Source organism: Oncorhynchus tshawytscha, unplaced genomic scaffold, assembly GCF_018296145.1.
Source record: "Oncorhynchus tshawytscha isolate Ot180627B unplaced genomic scaffold, Otsh_v2.0 Un_contig_7891_pilon_pilon, whole genome shotgun sequence".
In the NCBI taxonomy this organism is placed as follows: domain Eukaryota; kingdom Metazoa; phylum Chordata; class Actinopteri; order Salmoniformes; family Salmonidae; genus Oncorhynchus; species Oncorhynchus tshawytscha.
Window position 1 is genome coordinate 14,240 of NW_024607924.1, and position 17,132 is coordinate 31,371.

General features: G+C 37.3%; 1 protein-coding gene across 1 annotated transcript; it reads right to left on the bottom strand.

Moving 5' to 3' along the window:
* Positions 1–9,458: 9,458 nt before the first annotated feature.
* LOC121843116 (PHD finger protein 21B-like) lies at positions 9,459–16,496 on the bottom strand. Its single transcript, XM_042312715.1, has 4 exons — positions 16,469–16,496; positions 15,039–15,105; positions 14,142–14,245; positions 9,459–9,979 (listed from the first exon to the last, which is right to left on the bottom strand). The coding sequence occupies exons 2-4, from the start codon at positions 15,085–15,087 to the stop codon at positions 9,692–9,694; spliced, it is 441 nt and encodes a 146-aa protein (XP_042168649.1). The 5' UTR covers positions 15,088–15,105; positions 16,469–16,496; the 3' UTR covers positions 9,459–9,691.
* Between the last annotated feature and the right edge of the window lie 636 nt (positions 16,497–17,132).

A 17,132-nucleotide genomic window follows, 5' to 3' on the forward strand; every position in this document is an offset into this window, starting at 1 on the left:
GAGAGAGAGAGAGAGAGAGACACAGAGAGAGAGAGAGACAGAGAGAGAGACAGAGAGAGAGAGAAATAGAGAGAGAGAGAGGGAGGGAGGGAGAGAGAGAGAGAGAGAGAGAGACTTCACTAGCGTAGTTAATGGATATGAAGAAGAGGGAACAAAGTGTATTAGGGTACCTGCTGGTTGAACGCTAGGAACAGAATCTGAATCTTCACTGTGTTCCAGACTGTATGGTTGTCAACTACAGACAGAGTGTATTAGGGTACCTCAAAGCACTGCTATAAATCAGAGTCTCTGTGAACAACATTTTGCCATAATTATCAGGTGGGAAAAGGCCCAGGAAGAAGAGAAGTTTTCATTGTGTATGTACGGAAAAAAAAAACATACAAGCCTTCAAAAAACAAAAAACAAGAGAATCACTTTTTTTCTCTCTCAGTATTAGTATAGTTTAAAGAGGAAAAAAGGATGTATAGACGACTACAGAATTTAGTCTTTCTAGAGGAGAGTTGAGTATTTTCATGCTGTCGATGACTTAGTTTGAGTATTGAGGAGTATTGATGGAAGGGATCTATCGTTGTATATAGGTTGTATAATTATCCCAGGTCCTTCTCCATGTTACTGTTACTGGATTCACAACAACAACAACTCAGAAGCGGCCATTTTGAACCATCCTGTAGTTGTGTGATACAAACCATTTGAATCCTTTTCTTTTCACCACTATAGAAAATATGCCAAAAAAACATTACATTTAGTACTGGGAAATCCTGTGTACGTATCAAATATGTCTGGCATGCTTTTTTATCCCTGCCTGGTTTTGTATATTTAAAAGTATATTTTGTTGTTTTCACACTATTTGTTTTTTTTTTAAACTCTAAATGATGTTCGTTATGATGACTTGACATTTGAAGAGCCTGCTGATTTCAACTGTTTCTATTGTTCTGTTTCTAGTCTGTTAGATAGGTACAAATGAACTGTTTTCTAGTCTGCTAGAAGGTACAAAATGAACACTGCCTCGAGAACAACTAGAATCCAACCAGGGTTTCTTTATTCTATAATTTAATAAACAATCAAACACCAGTGAATGGGGGGGAAGAGGACTGTCATATCACTCTGCAACAGCTCAGTGTTGATCTCTAGTTAGACTTCATCACGGGGGGGTCCTAAAGGTGTAAAGGTGTTCCTGATGATCAAATCAATGCTGTGTTGTGGGATCCCTCTATTCTAAAATGACACACTGAGGAACAAAAACAAACAATGGGAATCAAGAGAAAATATATCACTCTAAAGAGAGGACAACATATTATAATCTGTATTTGTGTTGGAACCAAACTGATCAAATGAGAAGGTAAATGCAATAATTAGAAGAGACCACCAATACATATCGAATAAAAGACTTGTTTTTTGGAGATTATTATTTTATTTTATTTAAGAGACCGGAATCTATGATGTAGTGTAGAACACTTTGGGCAGGAGTTGTTGACAGCGCTAGGACTATAGAGAGGACTGATCCAACTGTCATCCATACCAAGCCTCAAAACACACTGAGGACATCCATATCAACTAACTAACATATCGACTGATCTGTCTGATCTACTTATCCGTCTGTCTGTCTACTGATCTATCTATCTATCTGTCTATCTACTGATCCGTCTGTCTGTCTACTGATCTATCTATCTATCTGTCTATCTACTGATCTGTCTGTCTGTCTACTGATCTATCTATCTATCTGTCTGTCTACTGATCTGTCTGTCTGTCTACTGATCTATCTATCTATCTGTCTACTGATCTGTCTGTCTGTCTACTGATCTATCTATCTATCTGTCTACTGATCTATCTATCTATCTGTCTACTGATCTATCTATCTATCTGTCTATCTACTGATCCGTCCGTCCGTCCGTCCGTCCGACTCTTTCTTTCTAATAGGGCTTTACCATTCCTTAGTCTTGTCCAACATTCAATACATATCATGAGCTCTGCCTCTTCCAACATGGAATATCACGCCAGACCGTGACAGAGATGAGCATCTGCACAGCATACGGTCTACCATTCTGATGGGAATCAAATCCCCAAGAGAGGGAAAGACTGGTGCCATATCACGTTGCATCAAGTTCAACCCCACAGATCTAGGATCAGGCTCACTTTAACATTAGGAGAATACAGAATACATAACCTGACTTCAGATCAGAGGTTTTTAGTGAAGCAGCTTCTACCACCTCCACAGTGTGCCCTTCATCCATTATCCCCATCCAGAGGTATCCCAGACTACATCACCCAGAATCCTCCGGGAGAAACTGTGCAGTGTTTCAATACAAATCTATTTTAATACACTCAGACACAACCTTTGAACAAATGATAAAAACATACATCTTTTTATTATTATTTTATATTCTTTATATCAACGATGAACAAAAAAAAATAAGAAAATAAACATTGGGACTGTTTTTTAAATATATTGTTTGCCAATTATGCATAGTAATGAGCTTGCAATGTTCAATGTGTTGTTTTGCCACGAGGAGGACGGAGAGGGTAAAAACAGGAGAGACGACTACACTTTTTTTTTTTACATGGAAATGTCGTTTGGCTGTTAATAAAGTAGTGGGTTTTTTTTCTCCCATTGGCATTGATGACAAGGGGGCTGTTCAGTGGATAGTGTGTACAGGGAAGCATTTGTCTATTGCCAATGTAGTTGTATCTTGACGGTGATTTAAAGTTGATTGATGGACATTGGTAAATGGTTAAAGAGTAGTCTCACTTTGTTTTCTACCAAGTTCTTATGAAAAATGGAATCATTAAATAAATAAAATTCAAGAACAAAACACTGGGTGGAAACTTGATCCTTTGACGTGTGTGTGTGTGTGTGTGTGTGTGTGTGTGTGTGTGATGGTAAAACACTGGTAGCAGAAGTGTAAATTATGATTAGGTGTGTGTGTGTGTGTGTGTATGTGTGTGTGTAAAACATCTATATTCTTGAAGCTCATTATTTAAATAATACAGATGCACGTACATTTAATTTATATTTAATTTATATTTATATTTGATTTATATTTGCATTTATATTTGATTTATATTTATATTTTATTTAATTTATATTTTATTTATATTTAATTTATATTTATATTTGATTTATATTTAATTTATATTTATATTTATATTTGATTTATATTTGATTTATATCTGATTTATATTTATATTTGATTTAATTTATATTTTATTTATATTTATATTTAATTTATATTTATATTTATATTTGATTTATATTTATATTTATATTTATATTTATATTTATATTTATATTTAATTTATATTTATATTTATATTTAATTTTATATTTATTTATTTATATTTGATTTATATTTGATTTATATTTATATTTGATTTATATTTATATTTATATTTAATTTATATTTATATTTGATTTATATTTATATTTGATTTATATTTAATTTATATTTATATTTGATTTATATTTGATTTATATTTATATTTGATTTATATTTATATTTGATTTATATTTATATTTAATTTATATTTATATTTGATTTATATTTAATTTATATTTATATTTGATTTATATTTATATTTGATTTATATTTAATTTATATTTATATTTATATTTATATTTGATTTATATTTGATTTATATTTATATTTGATTTATATTTATATTTGATTTATATTTATATTTATATTTGATTTATATTTATATTTTATTTAATTTATATTTTATTTATATCTGATTTATATTTATATCTGATTTATATTTATATCTGATTTATATTTGCATTTATATCTGATTTATATTTATATTTGATTTAATTTATATTTTATTTATATCTGATTTATATTTATATCTGATTTATATTTATATCTGATTTATATTTATATCTGATTTATATTTATATCTGATTTATATTTATATTTGATTTATATTTATATTTTATTTATTTATATTTAAATTTATATTTATATTTAATTTATATTTATATTTAATTTATATTTATATTTTATATTTATATTTAATTTATATTTATATTTAATTTATATTTATATTTATTTATATTTATATTTATATTTATATTTATATTTATATTTATATTTATATTTATATTTATATTTATTTATATTTAATTTATATTTATATTTGATTTATATTTATATTTATATTTATATTTATATTTATATTTTATATTTATATTTATATTTTATTTGATTTATATTTAATTTATATTTATATTTAATTTATATTTATTTTATTTATTTATATTTATATTTATATTTATATTTATATTTATATTTAATTTATATTTATTTATTTTGATTTATATTTAATTTATATTTGATTTATATTTAATTTATATTTATATTTATATTTAATTTAATTTATATTTAATTTATTTATATTTATATTTATATTTATACTATTTAATTTATATTTTATTTGATTTATATTTATATTTATTTTATTTATATTTAATTTATATTTATATTTGATTTATATTTTGATTTATTATATTTATATTTATATTTAATTTATATTTATTTATATATTTAATTTATATTTATTTATATTTAATTTATATTTATATTTGATTTATATTTAATTTATATTTATATTTAATTTAATTATATTTTATTTATATCTGATTCATAATATTTTATTTTATTTATATTTGATTTATTTGTAAAATAATAAATTAAATATAAATATAAATTAAATATAAATATAAATTAAATATAAATATAAATCAAAATATAAATAAAATATAAATAAATATAAATTAAATATAAATATAAATCAAATATAAATATAAATATAAATTAAAATAAATTAAAATATAAATATAAATCAATATAAATAAAATAAATATAAATATAAATTAAATATAAATAAATAAATTAAATAAATTAAATATAAATATAAATTAAATATAAATATAAATTAAATATAAATATAAATCAAATATAAATATAAATCAAATATAAATATAAATCAAATATAAATATAAATTAAATGTACGTGCATCTGTATTATTTAAATAATGAGCTTCAAGAATATAGATGTTTTACACACACACATACACACACACACACACACACACCTAATCATAATTTACACTTCTGCTACCAGTGTTTTACCATCACACACACACACACACACACACACGTCAAAGGATCAAGTTTCCACCCAGTGTTTTGTTCTTGAATTTTATTTATTTAATGATTCCATTTTTTCATAAGAACTTGGTAGAAAACAAAGTGAGACTACTCTTTAACCATTTACCAATGTCCATCAATCAACTTTAAATCACCGTCAAGATACAACTACATTGGCAATAGACAAATGCTTCCCTGTACACACTATCCACTGAACAGCCCCCTTGTCATCAATGCCAATGGGAGAAAAAAAACCCACTACTTTATTAACAGCCAAACGACATTTCCATGTAAAAAAAAAAAGTGTAGTCGTCTCTCCTGTTTTTACCCTCTCCGTCCTCCTCGTGGCAAAACAACACATTGAACATTGCAAGCTCATTACTATGCATAATTGGCAAACAATATATTTAAAAAACAGTCCCAATGTTTATTTTCTTATTTTTTTTTGTTCATCGTTGATATAAAGAATATAAAATAATAATAAAAAGATGTATGTTTTTATCATTTGTTCAAAGGTTGTGTCTGAGTGTATTAAAATAGATTTGTATTGAAACACTGCACAGTTTCTCCCGGAGGATTCTGGGTGATGTAGTCTGGGATACCTCTGGATGGGGATAATGGATGAAGGGCACACTGTGGAGGTGGTAGAAGCTGCTTCACTAAAAACCTCTGATCTGGAGTCAGGTTATGTATTCTGTATTCTCCTAATGTTAAAGTGAGCCTGATCCTAGATCTGTGGGGTTGAACTTGATGCAACGTGATATGGCACCAGTCTTTCCCTCTCTTGGGGATTTGATTCCCATCAGAATGGTAGACCGTATGCTGTGCAGATGCTCGTCTCTGTCACGGTCTGGCGTGATATTCCATGTTGGAAGAGGCAGAGCTCATGATATGTATTGAATGTTGGACAAGACTAAGGAATGGTAAAGCCCTATTAGAAAGAAAGAGTCAGACAGACGGACGGACGGATCAGTAGATAGACAGATAGATAGATAGATAGATAGATAGATAGATAGATAGATAGATAGATAGATAGATAGATAGATCAGTAGACAGACAGACGGATCAGCAGATAGACAGATAGATAGATCAGTAGACAGACAGACAGATCAGTAGATAGACAGCTAGATAGATAGATCAGTAGACAGACAGACAGTCAGTAGTTTTAGATCGGTAGATACAGATAGATCAGACAGATGTCCAGATAGACAGACAGTGTGTCTATGTTAGTTAGTTGATATGGATGTCCTCAGTGTGTTTTGAGGCTTGTATGGATGTCCTCAGTGTGTTTTGAGGCAGATGTCCTCAGTGTGTTTTGAGGCTTGGTATGGATGTCCTCAGTGTGTTTTGAGGCTTGGTATGGATGTCCTCAGTGTGTTTTGAGGCTTGGTATGGATGACAGTTGGATCAGTCCTCTCTATAGTCCTAGCGCTGTCAACAACTCCTGCCCAAAGTGTTCTACACTACATCATAGATTCCGGTCTCTTAAATAAAATAAAATAATAATCTCCAAAAAACAAGTCTTTTATTCGATATGTATTGGTGGTCTCTTCTAATTATTGCATTTACCTTCTCATTTGATCAGTTTGGTTCCAACACAAATACAGATTATAATATGTTGTCCTCTCTTTAGAGTGATATATTTTCTCTTGATTCCCATTGTTTGTTTTTGTTCCTCAGTGTGTCATTTTTAGAATAGAGGGATCCCACAACACAGCATTGATTTGATCATCAGGAACACCTTTACACCTTTAGGACCCCCCGTGATGAAGTCTAACTAGAGATCAACACTGAGCTGTTGCAGAGTGATATGACAGTCCTCTTCCCCCCCATTCACTGGTGTTTGATTGTTTATTAAATTATAGAATAAAGAAACCCTGGTTGGATTCTAGTTGTTCTCGAGGCAGTGTTCATTTTGTACCTTCTAGCAGACTAGAAAACAGTTCATTTGTACCTATCTAACAGACTAGAAACAGAACAATAGAAACAGTTGAAATCAGCAGGCTCTTCAAATGTCAAGTCATCATAACGAACATCATTTAGAGTTTTAAAAAAACAAATAGTGTGAAAACAACAAAATATACTTTTTAAATATACAAAACCAGGCAGGGATAAAAAAAAGCATGCCAGACATATTTGATACGTACACAGGATTTCCCAGTACTAAATGTAATGTTTTTTTGGCATATTTTCTATAGTGGTGAAAAGAAAAGGATTCAAATGGTTTGTATCACACAACTACAGGATGGTTCAAAATGGCCGCTTCTGAGTTGTTGTTGTTGTGAATCCAGTAACAGTAACATGGAGAAGGACCTGGGATAATTATACAACCTATATACAACGATAGATCCCTTCCATCAATACTCCTCAATACTCAAACTAAGTCATCGACAGCATGAAAATACTCAACTCTCCTCTAGAAAGACTAAATTCTGTAGTCGTCTATACATCCTTTTTTTCCTCTTTAAACTATACTAATACTGAGAGAGAAAAAAAAAGTGATTCTCTTGTTTTTTGTTTTTTGAAGGCTTGTATGTTTTTTTTTCCGTACATACACAATGAAAACTTCTCTTCTTCCTGGGCCTTTTCCCACCTGATAATTATGGCAAAATGTTGTTCACAGAGACTCTGATTTATAGCAGTGCTTTGAGGTACCCTAATACACTCTGTCTGTAGTTGACAACCATACAGTCTGGAACACAGTGAAGATTCAGATTCTGTTCCTAGCGTTCAACCAGCAGGTACCCTAATACACTTTGTTCCCTCTTCTTCATATCCATTAACTACGCTAGTGAAGTCTCTCTCTCTCTCTCTCTCTCTCTCTATTTCTCTCTCTCTCTCTGTCTCTCTCTCTCTGTCTCTCTCTCTCTCTCTGTGTCTCTCTCTGTCTCTCTCTCTGTCTCTCTCTCTGTCTCTCTCTCTCTCTCTCTGTCTCTCTCTCTGTCTCTCTCTCTCTCTCTCTCTCTCTCTCTCTCTCTCTCTCTCTGTGTCTCTCTCTCTCTCTGTCTCTCTCTCTCTCTCTCTGTCTCTCTCTCTCTCTCTGTCTCTCTCTCTCTCTCTGTCTCTCTCTCTCTCTCTGTGTGTCTCTCTCTATCTCTCTCTGTGTCTCTCTCTCTCTCTGTGTCTCTCTCTCTCTGTGTCTCTCTCTCTCTCTGTCTCTCTCTCTCTCTCTCTGTGTCTCTCTCTATATGCAGAACAAATATTATACCAGTTTAGAAAATAACAAAAATCTAAAATATTTTTCAGCCACACAGAAAATACCTATTTAATTTGCAGCACTGTGATCTATCTATCTTTACAGTCCGGATAAATACATTAAGGCCAATAATTACAATAATAAATACCAAAGAAACTATAAATAAAATAAATCTCGTAGCACTGTAGGTGTTGGGTTTAAAAAATACTTATCATGAAATGTAGTGAAAAGGAAGATGTGTTTTTTTTGTGTGTTTCTCGTTCATCCCCCTCCAGCTCTTCAACCGTACGGTTCACTAATATTCAATGGTTTCAATGGAGTCTCTGACTTCTTCTTCAAAAAAACCCCGCTGTCTTCAATGTCTCTGTGACAGGTGGCCACGTGGCATGGGATACTTCGCCTGAGTCCCAAATGGCACCCTATTCCATATACAGTGCACTACTTTAGACCAGAGCCCTATTCCCTATATAGTGCACTACTGTAGACCAGAGCCCTATTCCCTATTTAGTGCACTACTATAGACCAGAGCCCTATTCCCTATATAGTGCACTACTTTAGACCAGAGCCCTTTTCCCGATGTAGTGCGCTACTTTAGACCAGAGCCCTATTCCCTATATAGTGCACTACTTTAGACCAGAGCCCCATTCCCTATATAGTACACTACTTTAGACCAGAGCCCCATTCCCTATATAGTACACTACTTTAGACCAGAGCCCTATTCCCTATATAGTGCACTACTTTAGACCAGAGCCCTATTCCCTATATAGTGCACTACTTTAGACCAGAGCCCTATTCCCTATATAGTGCACTACTTTAGACCAGAGCCCTATTCCCTATATAGTGCACTACTTTAGACCAGAGCCCCATTCCCTATATAGTACACTACTTTAGACCAGAGCCCTATTCCCTATATAGTACACTACTTTAGACCAGAGAGCCCTATTCCCTATATAGTGCACTACTTTAGACCAGAGCCCTATTCCCTATATAGTACACTACTTTAGACCAGAGCCCTATTCCCTATATAGTGCACTACTGTAGACCAGAGCCCTATTCCCTATATAGTGCACTACTATAGACCAGGGCTCTATTCCCTATATAGTGCACTACTTTAGACCAGAGCCCTATTCCCTATGTAGTGCGCTACTTTAGACCAGAGCCCTATTCCCTATGTAGTGCGCTACTTTAGACCAGGGCTCTGATGTCAAATGGACATGTATTTTAAACTTCCCCTATGGGTCTGTTTATTAAAAGTTCTACACTATATAGGGAATAGAGTGTCATTTGTGGCGCAGCCTTGGACTGTGAACTGTGGCCCCCTGGTGGGCTGGGGGGGTACTACTAGAGCTCAGACATTGCCCTGAGCCTGGCTCTGAGACTGTGGCATGACCAGAGTCTTCTGCTGCAGTAGCATAGACGGTCCAGCAGGGGGCACTGTGTGTGTGGCGGCACCAGAGGGTTTGATCCAGGGCAGGGAGAGCAGGGACACTCCGGTGGTGGTAGCGGTAGCTGTCATGGTAACCTGGATCATCTGGTCTCTTTGGATCAGACGAATCAGAGCCTTGAGACGCTCCAGGGAGGACTGGGTGTCCCTCTGTTGACCAATCAGACGCTCCCGCACGCCCATCACCTTCTGCTGGGACAGAGACACAGGAACATAAACATGTGTAAGTACTGACGAAGACATCTGGCTAGTTAGTTAGCAGTCTGCTTCACTGTTGAGCTCCATCTGGCTAGTTAGTTAGCAGTCTGCTTCACTGTTGAGCTCCATCTGGCTAGTTAGTTAGCACTCTGCTTCACTGTTGAGCTCCATCTGACTAGTTAGTTAGCAGTCTGCCTAACTGTTGAGCTCCATCTGGCTAGTTAGTTAGCAGTCTGCTTCACTGTTGAGCTCCATCTGGCTAGTTAGTAGCAGTATGCTTCACTGTTGAGCTCCATCTGGCTAGTTAGTAGCAGTCTGCTTCACTGTTGAGCTCCATCTGGCTAGTTAGTAGCAGTCTGCTTCACTGTTGAGCTCCATCTGACTAGTTAGTAGCAGTCTGCTTCACTGTTGAGCTCCATCTGACTAGTTAGTTAGCAGTCTGCTTCACTGTTGAGCTCCATCTGGCTAGTTAGTAGCAGTCTGCTTCACTGTTGAGCTCCATCTGGCTAGTTAGTAGCAGTCTGCTTCACTGTTGAGCTCCATCTGACTAGTTAGTTAGCAGTCTGCCTAACTGTTGAGCTCCATCTGGCTAGTTAGTTAGCAGTCTGCTTCACTGTTGAGCTCCATCTGGCTAGTTAGTAGCAGTATGCTTCACTGTTGAGCTCCATCTGGCTAGTTAGTAGCAGTCTGCTTCACTGTTGAGCTCCATCTGGCTAGTTAGTAGCAGTCTGCTTCACTGTTGAGCTCCATCTGACTAGTTAGTAGCAGTCTGCTTCACTGTTGAGCTCCATCTGACTAGTTAGTTAGCAGTCTGCTTCACTGTTGAGCTCCATCTGGCTAGTTAGTAGCAGTCTGCTTCACTGTTGAGCTCCATCTGGCTAGTTAGTAACAGTCTGCTTCACTGTTGAGCTCCATCTGGCTAGTTAGTAGCAGTCTGCTTCACTGTTGAGCTCCATCTGGCTAGTTAGTAACAGTCTGCTTCACTGTTGAGCTCCATCTGACTAGTTAGTAGCAGTCTGCTTCACTGTTGAGCTCCATCTGGCTAGTTAGTAACAGTCTGCTTCACTGTTGAGCTCCATCTGGCTAGTTAGTAACAGTCTGCTTCACTGTTGAGCTCCATCTGGCTAGTTAGTAACAGTCTGCTTCACTGTTGAGCTCCATCTGGCTAGTTAGTAACAGTCTGCTTCACTGTTGAGCTCCATCTGACTAGTTAGTAGCAGTCTGCTTCACTGTTGAGCTCCATCTGGCTAGTTAGTAACAGTCTGCTTCACTGTTGAGCTCCATCTGGCTAGTTAGTAGCAGTCTGCTTCACTGTTGAGCTCCATCTGACTAGTTAGTAGCAGTCTGCTTCACTGTTGAGCTCCATCTGGCTAGTTAGTAACAGTCTGCTTCACTGTTGAGCTCCATCTGACTAGTTAGTAGCAGTCTGCTTCACTGTTGAGCTCCATCTGGCTAGTTAGTAACAGTCTGCTTCACTGTTGAGCTCCATCTGGCTAGTTAGTAGCAGTCTGCTTCACTGTTGAGCTCCATCTGACTAGTTAGTTAGCAGTCTGCTTCACTGTTGAGCTCCATCTGACTAGTTAGTTAGCAGTATGCTTCACTGTTGAGCTCCATCTGACTAGTTAGTTAGCAGTCTGCTTCACTGTTGAGCTCCATCTGACTAGTTAGTTAGCAGTCTGCTTCACTGTTGAGCTCCATCTGGCTAGTTAGTTAGCAGTCTGCTTCACTGTTGAGCTCCATCTGACTAGTTAGTTAGCAGTCTGCTTCACTGTTGAGCTCCATCTGACTAGTTAGTTAGCAGTCTGCCTAACTGTTTAGCTCCATCTGACTAGTTAGTTAGCAGTCTGCTTCTCTGTTGAGCTCCATCTGACTAGTTAGTTAGCAGTCTGCTTCACTGTTGAGCTCCATCTGGCTAGTTAGTAGCAGTCTGCTTCACTGTTGAGCTCCATCTGACTAGTTAGTTAGCAGTCTGCTTCACTGTTGAGCTCCATCTGGCTAGTTAGTAGCAGTCTGCTTCACTGTTGAGCTCCATCTGGCTAGTTAGTAACAGTCTGCTTCACTGTTGAGCTCCATCTGGCTAGTTAGTAGCAGTCTGCTTCACTGTTGAGCTCCATCTGGCTAGTTAGTAACAGTCTGCTTCACTGTTGAGCTCCATCTGACTAGTTAGTAGCAGTCTGCTTCACTGTTGAGCTCCATCTGGCTAGTTAGTAACAGTCTGCTTCACTGTTGAGCTCCATCTGGCTAGTTAGTAACAGTCTGCTTCACTGTTGAGCTCCATCTGGCTAGTTAGTAACAGTCTGCTTCACTGTTGAGCTCCATCTGGCTAGTTAGTAACAGTCTGCTTCACTGTTGAGCTCCATCTGGCTAGTTAGTAGCAGTCTGCTTCACTGTTGAGCTCCATCTGACTAGTTAGTAACAGTCTGCTTCACTGTTGAGCTCCATCTGGCTAGTTAGTAGCAGTCTGCTTCACTGTTGAGCTCCATCTGGCTAGTTAGTAACAGTCTGCTTCACTGTTGAGCTCCATCTGGCTAGTTAGTAGCAGTCTGCTTCACTGTTGAGCTCCATCTGGCTAGTTAGTAACAGTCTGCTTCACTGTTGAGCTCCATCTGACTAGTTAGTAGCAGTCTGCTTCACTGTTGAGCTCCATCTGGCTAGTTAGTAACAGTCTGCTTCACTGTTGAGCTCCATCTGGCTAGTTAGTAACAGTCTGCTTCACTGTTGAGCTCCATCTGGCTAGTTAGTAACAGTCTGCTTCACTGTTGAGCTCCATCTGGCTAGTTAGTAACAGTCTGCTTCACTGTTGAGCTCCATCTGACTAGTTAGTAGCAGTCTGCTTCACTGTTGAGCTCCATCTGGCTAGTTAGTAACAGTCTGCTTCACTGTTGAGCTCCATCTGGCTAGTTAGTAGCAGTCTGCTTCACTGTTGAGCTCCATCTGACTAGTTAGTAGCAGTCTGCTTCACTGTTGAGCTCCATCTGACTAGTTAGTAACAGTCTGCTTCACTGTTGAGCTCCATCTGGCTAGTTAGTAACAGTCTGCTTCACTGTTGAGCTCCATCTGACTAGTTAGTAGCAGTCTGCTTCACTGTTGAGCTCCATCTGGCTAGTTAGTAACAGTCTGCTTCACTGTTGAGCTCCATCTGGCTAGTTAGTAGCAGTATGCTTCACTGTTGAGCTCCATCTGACTAGTTAGTTAGCAGTCTGCTTCACTGTTGAGCTCCATCTGACTAGTTAGTTAGCAGTATGCTTCACTGTTGAGCTCCATCTGACTAGTTAGTTAGCAGTCTGCTTCACTGTTGAGCTCCATCTGACTAGTTAGTAAGCAGTCTGCTTCACTGTTGAGCTCCATCTGACTAGTTAGTTAGCAGTCTGCTTCACTGTTGAGCTCCATCTGACTAGTTAGTTAGCAGTCTGCTTCACTGTTGAGCTCCATCTGGCTAGTTAGTTAGCAGTCTGCTTCACTGTTGAGCTCCATCTGACTAGTTAGTTAGCAGTCTGCTTCACTGTTGAGCTCCATCTGACTAGTTAGTTAGCAGTCTGCTTCACTGTTGAGCTCCATCTGACTAGTTAGTAGCAGTCTGCTTCACTGTTGAGCTCCATCTGACTAGTTAGTAGCAGTCTGCTTCACTGTTGAGCTCCATCTGACTAGTTAGTTAGCAGTCTGCTTCACTGTTGATCTCCTTCTGGCTAGTTAGTTAGCAGTCTGCCTAACTGTTGAGCTCCTGATCTCAATGGAAATGTACAGTGTTGTGAGTGTGTCAGGGGTCAGAGGTCATACTGTGAGGGACTTGTTGGTCTTGCTGTACTGTCTTGTGAGTGGGTCAGGGGTCAGGGGTCATACCGTGAGGTACTTGCTGAGCTTCTGGTCCTGCTGTACTGTGTTGTGAGTGTTTCAGGGGTCAGAGGTCATACCGTGAGTGACTTGCTGAGATTCTGGTCCTGTGTTGTCAGAGGTCATACCGTGAGGGACTTGCTGAGCTTCTGGTCCTGTGTTGTGAGTGTTTCAGGGGTCAGAGGTCATACCGTGAGGGACTTGCTGAGCTTCTGGTCCTGTGTTGTGAGTGTGTCAGGGGTCAGAGGTCATACCGTGAGGGACTTGCTGAGTTGCTGGTCCTGCTGTACTGTGTTGTGAGTGTGTCAGGGGTCAGAGGTCATACCGTGAGGGACGTGCTGAGTTGCTGGTCCTGTTCCTCCAGGTGAGCACACTCCTTCTTCAGCTCTACATTCCTCCTGAGCAGACTCCTCTTCTCCCCCTCTCTCACTAAACACACAACACACCTAGCATTAACACAGCATAACACACACACCTAGCATTAACACAGTATAACACACACAATACACCTAGCATTAACACAGTATAACACACACACCTAGCATTAACACAGTATAACACACACACCTAGCATTAACACAGCATAACACACACACACCTAGTATTAACACAGCATAACACACATACACCTAGTATTAACACAGCATAACACACACACCCCTAGCATTAACACAGCATAACACACACACCCCTAGCATTAACACAGCATAACACACACACACCTAGCATTAACACAGCATAACACACACAATACACCTAGCATTAACACAGCATAACACACACCTAGCATTAACACAGCATAACACACACACACCTAGTATTAACACAGCATAACACACACACCTAGCATTAACACAGCATAACACACACACACCTAGCATTAACACAGTATAACACACACACCTAGCATTAACACAGCATAACACACACACACCTAGCATTAACACAGCATAACACACACACACCTAGTATTAACACAGCATAACACACACACACCTAGCATTAACACAGCATAACACACACACCTAGCATTAACACAGTATAACACACACACCTAGCATTAACACAGCATAACACACACACACCTAGCATTAACACAGCATAACACACACCTAGCATTAACACAGCATAACACACACAATACACCTAGCATTAACACAGTATAACACACACCTAGCATTAACACAGCATAACACACACACTGCAAGTAAAGGTGTCTCACCGGTCTTGTGTGTCACATAGGACTGGACAAAGTTCTGTGGCCACGACATGTTCTCTTTGTTCAGAACCTTCAGGAGGAAGGAAAATGGAGGACGATACAAGGTTATAAAATGGAGGACGATACAAGATTATAAAATGGAGGACGATACAAGGTTATAAAATGGAGGACGATACAAGATTATAAAATGGAGGACGATACAAGGTTATAAAATGGAGGACGATACAAGGTTATAAAATGGAGGACGATACAAGGTTATAAAATGGGGGACGATACAAGGTTATAAAATGGGGGACGATACAAGGTTATAAAATGGAGGACGATACAAGGTTATAAAATGGAGGACGATACAAGGTTATAAAATGGAGGACGATACAAGGTTATAAAATGGAGGACGATACAAGGTTATAAAATGGAGGACGATACAAGGTTATAAAATGGAGGACAAGGTTATACAAGGTTATAAAATGGAGGACGATACAAGGTTATAAAATGGAGGACGATACAAGGTTATAAAATGGAGGACGATACAAGGTTATAAAATGGAGGACGATACAAGGTTATAAAATGGAGGACGATACAAGGTTATAAAATGGAGGACGATACAAGGTTATAAAATGGAGGACGATACAAGGTTATAAAATGGAGGACGATACAAGGTTATAAAATGGAGGACGATACAAGGTTATAAAATGGAGGACGATACAAGGTTATAAAATGGAGGACGATACAAGGTTATAAAATGGAGGACGATACAAGGTTATAAAATGGAGGACGATACAAGGTTATAAAATGGAGGACGATACAAGGTTATAAAATGGGGGACGATACAAGGTTATAAAATGGAGGACGATACAAGGTTATAAAATGGAGGACGATACAAGGTTATAAAATGGAGGACGATACAAGGTTATAAAATGGAGGACGATACAAGGTTATAAAATGGAGGACGATACAAGGTTATAAAATGGAGGACGATACAAGGTTATAAAATGGAGGACGATACAAGGTTATAAAATGGAGTACGATGGAAACAGTTATCTTCCCTTCATCTAATACATTCAGTAGTGTTGTTATAGTCAGATGTCATTCAGTAGTGTTGCTATAATCAGATGTCATTCAGTAGTGTTGTTATAGTCAGATGTCATTCAGTAGTGTTGTTATAGTCAGTAGATGTCATTCAGTAGTGTTGTTATAGTAGATGTCATTCAGTAGTGTTGTTATAGTAGATGTCATTCAGTAGTGTTGTTATAGTAGATGTCATTCAGTAGTGTTGTTATAGTAGATGTCATTCAGTAGTGTTGTTATAGTCAGATGTCATTCAGTAGTGTTGTTATAGTAGATGTCATTCAGTAGTGTTGTTATAGTCTTAAGATGTCGCTGTAGCATTACAAAGTAGCCATTCTACCCCAACCAGATCTCTATCTTCCCACCTTCTTCTGACACTTGGTGCAAACCCAGACCCCCGGGCGGTGTTTTGAGAGGTGGGTGCAGGCAGTCAGGGTGGTAGGCTCTGGGGCAGTTGTGGCATAGCTGCAGCTCTCCGTCCCCTTTACACACAGAGCAGTGGTCGTCGTGCTCCAGCTCTTCCTGTCGGACAGACATACAGTCAGATGGTTCAGGACGTACGGCTGTTAGTGCTTCTCTTCCACCTGCCGTTCAAATATCACAGTAATGACACATCTAAACAACACCCACTTTTTTGGGTGGGGGGGCTTTTGATGTAGATCCACTCTAAAGTACATGATTGATTGATTGATGATTGATTGATTGATCGAGTGAAACACTGAATATCTCTCTGATTACAACGCCCCCTAACAGTTCGTCACATCGTCCCCCATCTCTCAGATTATCTGTCAAATGACTGTTGGAATAACTACAACACCACTATCTACAGTATACAACACTACAACACCACTATCTACAGTATACAACACTACAACACCACTATCTACAGTATACACCACTACAACACCACTATCTACAGTATACAACACCACTATCTACAGTATACAACACTACAACACCACTATCTACAGTATACAACACTACAACACCACTATCTACAGTATACAACACTACAACACCACTATCTAC